Source organism: Ctenopharyngodon idella, chromosome 1, assembly GCF_019924925.1.
Source record: "Ctenopharyngodon idella isolate HZGC_01 chromosome 1, HZGC01, whole genome shotgun sequence".
NCBI lineage: Eukaryota > Metazoa > Chordata > Actinopteri > Cypriniformes > Xenocyprididae > Ctenopharyngodon > Ctenopharyngodon idella.
In genome coordinates this window covers 38,147,153-38,154,930 of record NC_067220.1, presented here as the reverse complement: position 1 = coordinate 38,154,930, position 7,778 = coordinate 38,147,153, and the positions used below count along the sequence as shown (strand labels likewise).

Sequence of the window (7,778 nt, the reverse complement as noted above, 5' to 3'; positions counted from 1 at the left end):
CGTTGATCAGCGGATTCCCAGCCCATTGTAGTCTCCTCACTGCCAAGTGAGTTCCCATCCTGCCTTGCTTATTTCTCCTGTTTATTATTAATAAACGGTCTATTGCATTCGCAACTGGATCTTGTGTTCTTTCACCTGCTGTTCTTTCGTGTTCTTTTCGCCTTACTACAATGTATAAATATATATATATTTATATATACAGTGCTCAGCGTAAAACAATTTCCAAAATGTTGAGAAGACTAAGTTTTATATAACATCTGTCTAACATGAACGTAAGGTTAATAATATAACTTAAATTAAACATTTTTCAGTTTTACTCAAATTAGGGTGATGCAAAAATGAGTACACCCCACAACAAAAACTACTACATCTAGTACTTTGTATGGCCTCCATGATTTTTAATGACAGCACCAAGTCTTCTAGGCATGGAATGAATAAGTTATTGACATTTTGCAACAACTATCTTTTTCCATTCTTCAAGAATGACCTCTTTTAGAGACTGGATGCTGGATGGAGAGTGATGCTCAACTTGTCTCTTCAGAATTCCCCATAGTGGCTGGTCCCACTGGTTAACCAGCTGTTTTGACGATCCATTGATTGCTAATAGATTAAAGAATGCTTGTGTGAACAATGGATGTGCATCTTGAATAAGGCTGTGTCAGGCTGAAACACGTTGATCAGCACTTAATGTTTTAATGACTTAGTTCAGTTTATTATAGGCTTTTTACGCTTAACCTTGGAATATTTGTTTCAAATAAAACATTTTAATTTAATATTAATTTGTTGGTAAATTAAATGCAATGATGAACTCTACAAATGTGCATCCTGATCTTTTTTGGATCTGTTTGAACTGAACTAACTGTGCTGTTCATGGAGACAGCCTGACATACAGCCAATAGCACATTACAATAAGCAAGTTGTAAGGTTATGAAGAGATGAACTAACTTTCCTGCATCATAAAGAGAAAATTCTGCAGCATTTTTAATATTTTTGAGGTGGTTATTAAAAATATCCAGACTTTTGACTAATAGCACGAAGTCTGGTCCACAGTGAATCTCCCGCTTAGACAGGAACAGACCATCAAGGGCACAAGTATAAATTTTGAAGCTGGAATGAGTTTTGTGAATTCATTCTGCCCTGCGACAGTGAATGATATGAAGATGCTCCTGGAAGTTTTCTGAGATGATGAGTTTTCCAATTTTCTTTCTAATATTCCTATTATTATCATTATTTTTTTTTCAGATAAGAAATTCATAAAACCATTGCTACTACACTATGGTAGTACACCAGGTTTCATCAAATTTTGGTTCCTTCGTTAATCTATTCAGAGTGCCAAAGAAATACCTCAAATTAATCTTATTTTCTGGGTTTGCTAAATGTATGCTGACCTTCAAGTGCTCGACAGTAACTAGCAACACTGGCAGCTTTTAAAATCACAAATTCATCCAGTAGGTACTTTACTATCCCATGAGGCCATGGAAGAGGAGTTGTGAATGGCAGTGAAATGACGCAACTGACGCCATAGGTCACATGACAATGGCAACATGACAATAGTAGTATGTCCAGATTACATTCATACTACACACATTAATACTATATAGAACATAATTACTTTGCGACTGTTAAAATAGTAAGTACCTGTTCAATAAATGCTTCTAAGATTTTTTTTTTTACCATCAGCTCTCCATGCTACGTATAGTTGAACAGTTTGAAATATTTGTAACAGGACTTGTCTATGTCATTCAATAATTCACACTGTAGTTTTGACAAATAATAAAGAGATGCCTTTTAAATATATCAATACTTTTATTGAGTGTCATTTTGGAGTGTCTGGGTACCAGACAAAAACATTAGAAAACCTTTAACACCTCTGCTTTCCTGTCCTGTAGCTAATGACCGGGACTTATATTGGAACATCTGTGCAATGTATTGAATATTATTTTATTAAAAAAAGGTCACCTTAAAAAAAAAAAAAAAAAGAGAAAAAGAATTCTGAAAACAATACTTAACTCTGAACATTCTGCACAAGGAAAATACAAATTTAAGCACAATGCAAGTTTGATAGTTCCCTCCTCATTGTAAAATAAAGAAACAAATAGTGTAAGTGTGTCTGTATGCAGTGATGAGTATTTTTTTCTCCATTTGCATTAAACAACCTATTTGAATTCCCTACAATTCCTAACACGAAGGGCAAGACTAAACCAGTGGTCTGCGCATAGTTAACAATTTTGTAACAAATTACAAATCTCCCATCATACTTCCTTTGGCCTAGGCCACATCCTTTTGTACCATCCATTTGGAATTATCTTAGGATGATGCAGAGGATGCTGGATTAATGACGTCAGTGCACTGCGGTTCACAGAAAGGACCGAAGCGGCCGTACACATCTTTCGCCCTCACGGCAAAATAATATGTCGACCCCGACACAAACTGGGTCAAGGTGCACGCCATGGGCAGCGGCAGTGCCTTCACCTCCCCGATCTTCTTCCACAGTGACTGAGCTGAAGCACCAGATGCTGTCCCCTGGTTGTCCTGGTGATAGGCGTACAGGTGATAGGTATCTACAGCGGCGCAGTTGCGGTCCGTTTCCGCAACACACCAAGAGAGGACGATCCCGTTTTGGCTCTGGACACGGGCTAATTTGAGCTGGGGCTGCTGCGGTGGTGATGTATGGGCGGCCTCGGGTGGGAGACGTGCCGGTGGCGATGGCGCCAGTGGTAGTGGAGGAAGGGAGGTGGAGGAAGAAGAGCTTGGACGGGAAAGAGATGGAGAATCCTGAGAGAGAACAAAGAGGGAAGGTAAAAAGATTATTACAGGCAAAAAAAAAAAAAAAAATTAGTGATGTCAAAATTAACGTTACAGCACGAGATTCATTTTTTTCAATTTATCGCATTAAAAATACTTGACAATTAATGCAGCATCCATTTTTCCTGTCATCCTTTAGCTAGCGTTACAATATATGATCATGCTCTTATTCACGCAAATGTTTTTAAAACCATTCAAGTGCAACAAGACACAAAAGAGAACGCATTGTGAATCTAACACACACATATCATGCACACAGAAAGCTGACCGCATTGAGTTCTTTCATGCTTAAATGGACAAAAACACAAAATTATGCCAAAATGCCCATCCTAAAGTGACAGCGGCCTAATAAACCTGCTATAGTCTGCCATTAAATGTTAATCAAAGAACGAAAGACATAGAAAATCACTCGCTGCTCTTAACTGAATAACTTTTGTAGCTTTAATAAACACTGATCTATATAAATTATGCAGTGAAGACTGAAGTTTGATTCTGGATATTTCCTACCTGTTAGATTAAATATTTAATATATACTCTGTTGTTTCTACAATAATTTGGAGATAAGTGTTTAATATATTTTTATATTGCAATAATTTCATATTTAATGTGCAATTAATTGCGATTAATTACAGAAAAATTAGTGAATAATTAATTTTTTTTTTATCAACTGACAGCACTATAAAATATTAAAAATGTAAATCAAAGAGAAAAAGTAAAGTTATGGTTTTTGTATTGTCTTTATAATTTTTATAGCAACACACTCACCACAGAGGAACGTTGTGCAGTTCGAACTCCTGAACCTGGTGAGAAAAAAAATGAATTAATTAAAACATTAGTATACAACTCTGAATTGATACATATAATTAGTCATATTCTGAAGTGATGTAAAAAGCTATATAATATATTAAGCAGCAATAGCAAGACAAAAAAAAAAAAAAAAAAAAGAAAAGGGAAAAAGAAGAAAACAGAAAAACAAAATAGAGTCACTCACCAGCATTAGTGGTAGAGCTGACTAAAGGAGGCGGCCCAGATGCACGCTGGGTAGTGATGGGGGAAACAGTGGCCTTCTGGACTCCTGTCACTGCACAGCACCCGCAAAAAGAGAGAAATATTAGGAAACGCAACTAAAGATAGGTTAAAAAGCTCAAGAGAGATAAAAACCTCAACTAGGATGAGGAAATTAAGCAGTGCGAGTTAGTAAAAGTGCGGTCAACATTTACAATTACTATTGTTCAGCTAAATTTGGAGGTGAAATCTAGTCACTTCAGTAGGGATCCACACAATTGCGTGAAAGCGAAAATGTTCCCCACTCAGATTTAAGTTGGTCATGCAAATTTGCCTCGCTGACAAACGGGAAGCGGCTTGGTTTGAAAGTGACTTTTGTGTGAGTTGTGCTTCATACATTGCTACACTACTGACAATGGACCTTTTTTTTGCCCACAAAAATTTGCTAATGTGACCGCACCTTTAAGACTGAGGACTAAAGAGCAACTGTATTTTACCTTGAACATCATCATCATCTTCAGTTAGATCTATCACAGAACCTTTGGGACGCCCAGGCTGTCGAGAGAGAAGTCGAATTTAGTACACCGTAACTTTACTGCACAAAAACGGTATTTGCAAAGACATTTTAAAACCTTGCTTACCTGAGAGGGTGTTTTCGGTGTTGAGGCCTGATTATCTGTTAAAATGAGAGATTAAAATGATTACATTATGAAAAATACGAATTGATAGTTTAAATGTATATTACATAATAAATAAAGACATTGTCTCATACCGGTCTTTGAGGCCAATGCGGAAGCTGATGGCGGACCAGCTGCAGCTGCTGCTGACCCCGTCGCTGCAGGTCCCGTGGTTCCCGGAGAAGAGGCCGCTGTAGACACTCCCACTACAGCAGCACACTGCGTAGGTGTGCGGGCTGTTGTCACAGATATCCCTGTGCTGGGTGAACTAACAATCCCTGTGCCACCCGGATACACGGCCCTCGCTAACGATACCGCCGGAGCTGACGATGTGGAGGAAGACGAAACAACACTGCCTGCTGGCTTTTGAAGGATGAAGGTGGTAGCAGGTGTAGTCGTCTTTGCCTTATTGATGCTACTAACCGTAGATAATGACGACACTGGTATTAAACCAACACCACCGGCAGCATTAACTAATGCCCCACTTTGCCCATTTGCCATCGCTAAAGGCAGCTGAATTAAAAGAGGCTGAATAGACACTGACTGACCCCCTGATGTTACTGGGGTGTTTGTCATGACCCCTGTACCGGGACCAGTTTTTAGTAGTAGGGTGCCTGTCTGAGACTGGCCAGGCAAAGAGGTGGATGAGGGAGTAGAGCTTGTTGTTGTGGAGATGATCTGTAGAATAGGTGCAGGGGCGGCTAGAGCGGAGGAGGCTGGCGTAGTTGGTGTAGACAGAGGTTTGGGCTGAGCTGGGATTGCTGAGGGAAGGGAAAAAAAGAAATATTTCATGAAATAGTTACTAACTATATGTAAAAACTAGAATAAATAAAATGTTGGAAGCATTTTATAAAGCTCACCAGTTGAACTAGAACCAGTGGGTGGACTGGACAGTTTGGGATCCACTGTGGTTTTAACAGTACTGTAAAAGAACAGAAATGGTATGGAAACATTAAAAAAAAATTAGTAATAACAAATAGGTGGTGGACAAGCATTTCATATATTATTTACTGTAGCTTTTTGAATTAGAAACAGCAGCTCTAATATATGCAGTTTTTCCCAAATTAGTGTGTGACCAACAGTGTGGCTAAAGAATTAGCTCTTCTGACAGTTACACTCTTAAAAATAGTTTTTTTTACTGGCATTTATGGTTTTATGAAGAACCATTAACATCCATGGGACCTTCCCATTACAAAAGGATTTTTATAGTGGAAATTTTTTCTTTCGATTGTTCATCACACCGAAGAAAAATAATGGTTATTTTAAGAACCGTTTACTTAAAGGTTCTTTGGGGAACCAAAAATGGTTCTTCTGTAGAATCGCTGCAAAAATACCCTTTTAAAAGTGTACTGAGAGTTTCTTCAACCAATGCGGAAAAAGGGTGGCGAAATTTCTAGATCTTGGCAAGCAGAAGCCCTGCCGCTTTAGGGGCCATTACCACAGAAAGCGTTTTTGCATTCCACTGTGTTGCGCTAAACCTGCGCAAGAGGGACGTCTTTGTCCGTTGTATTTGCGTGTTTTTTGCGCATAACAAATTACATAAGGCACTGCATTTTTTCCTGTTCCACTGGCCACAACTCGTGTTTTTCAACACAAAAACACATTCTGTGTGAATGGCCCTTAAAAGGATTGAAAGTGGAAGGCTTAGGCCCATTACAGCAGTGTAGGTTAGAAGCTATATGATAAAAAAAAAATGAACGATTGAAATATCTTGTAATGGAACAAGAGGACCATGAACTTGTGAAGATGAATAGAGGTTGATGTGTTTACCGTTGCGGTGTAGTCATGTTTGCTGTATTGGCCTGAGCAGCAGAGGCAGCATGAACCTGATTAATGGGAAACAAAGTGCATGTTACCCAAGTGAACTAAACTTCACATTCAAAAGCACATTTTGCCTACAAATTTTGCAATTACATTTCACAGAATAACTGAAGAAAATCAATTTTAGCAGTGATTCACAATCTTACCTCTTGAGTTCTCTTTGAGTTCTCTGAGGCCTGATTAGCAGCACCAAACTTTTTGGCTAGCCGGGAAATCTTAGCCTAAAGTTAAATCACACAGTTTTACTGATGATATAATGAGACTGAGCAAAGAATTCATATGTATATTGCACACTCTAGTTTAAGGTCATAAAAAGCATCCAAAGAGAGACAACCCGGTTTCTATTTGATGCACAATAGCAATTATTCTGGCGAATATCGATTTTGGTGAAAACTTCCAAACTCACCTGTAGTGTGTTAATATGCTGCAAAGCATTCTGTTGTTTGGTTGCATTGTCAATCTTCTCCACTCTCTCTTTCAGCTCTTTTAGGCTTCGGTCAAATACAGTCAACTGCAGCACCCGTAACCGGTCCTCGACTAACTGCTGTACCATCTAAAAAGGAAAATAGACAAGAAAACTAATTAAATGTCTTGGGTTTGATAGTCTGGAAAGTCTAAGTCTCTTTTGGAAGACTTATGTTCCTCATTAACTTTATCTACGAGTATCCTTTTCCACAGATTACTCACAAAACTCAAACAAAATGGTTGAATTTTGGTTAGTTCAACCAAAAATGACAATTAGTTATTCTCTATATCAGTAAGCACTGTTTCTGAACTCTTGAAACACCTTGACTGTAGTCTTGTTTTCTTTTGGAAATGTACAAGACACAGTATTCCTCATTTAAATAATTCCCACCTAAGGCATACACAAATAAAAGGGGGTTAGGCCTAGTTGAGTTGCGTTAGTAGCGTATTGAAACTCGTGGTTATGGTAAGAGACGTGCTTTTTGAAGAGACGGGCTTCATAAAGATTGAAAGTAAAGAGTGTTACTGACAGACTGGGAAGAGAGGTGCTGCAACACGCATCTCTGTATCCCATTAGTTTGTACGAAAACATGCTGTTGTGCATGGTAAGCGACTGCATGCTATAGATGTTATTAGGATTTGGGAAAATAAATAACAAACCTTCTCTAGTTTATGCCGGCTCCCCGCATTGGCTGTGATTTTCAGCTCCAGCTGAGCCTCCAACTCCTCACCCTCCAGCCTTGCTCGTTTTCCATCTCTCTCTGCCTTGATTTCTTCATCATCTTCATCCTTCTCCTCAGACAATGATCTCTTTGTACCAGCAGGGGAGCTGATGTCTGCTGTTAAGTAAAGGCAGAGGAAGGGTTTAGGTTTAAAGGCAGTGCCTTCAACTATTAAAACAGGGCTATTAGCATAACGAATGTTAGCTCCAAGGCTAAACTTCATGTCAACACTTAGCTAGGAAACTCAAAACTGTTTGATCATTTGAGACTCAAATTGAGTAAG

General features: G+C 38.6%; 1 protein-coding gene across 10 annotated transcripts in view; it reads right to left on the bottom strand.

Moving 5' to 3' along the window:
* Positions 1 to 1,786: 1,786 nt before the first annotated feature.
* Positions 1,787 to 7,778, bottom strand: part of atf7ip (activating transcription factor 7 interacting protein) — a 41,292-nt gene continuing 35,300 nt past the window's right edge. For 8 of the 10 annotated variants that reach the window (XM_051888527.1, XM_051888528.1, XM_051888544.1 and 5 more), the window contains 11 exons: positions 7,434 to 7,612; positions 6,715 to 6,861; positions 6,455 to 6,529; positions 6,258 to 6,313; positions 5,348 to 5,409; positions 4,583 to 5,248; positions 4,452 to 4,486; positions 4,308 to 4,365; positions 3,797 to 3,886; positions 3,571 to 3,605; positions 1,787 to 2,775 (listed from right to left, as the gene is read on the bottom strand). In XM_051888527.1, the coding sequence (XP_051744487.1) occupies positions 2,308 to 2,775; positions 3,571 to 3,605; positions 3,797 to 3,886; positions 4,308 to 4,365; positions 4,452 to 4,486; positions 4,583 to 5,248; positions 5,348 to 5,409; positions 6,258 to 6,313; positions 6,455 to 6,529; positions 6,715 to 6,861; positions 7,434 to 7,612 (1,871 nt within the window). In that variant the 3' untranslated portion in view covers positions 1,787 to 2,307. The remainder of the gene's footprint in view (positions 2,776 to 3,570; positions 3,606 to 3,796; positions 3,887 to 4,307; positions 4,366 to 4,451; positions 4,487 to 4,582; positions 5,249 to 5,347; positions 5,410 to 6,257; positions 6,314 to 6,454; positions 6,530 to 6,714; positions 6,862 to 7,433; positions 7,613 to 7,778) is intronic. The other 2 variants (XM_051888519.1, XM_051888526.1) reach the window with 2 other exon arrangements.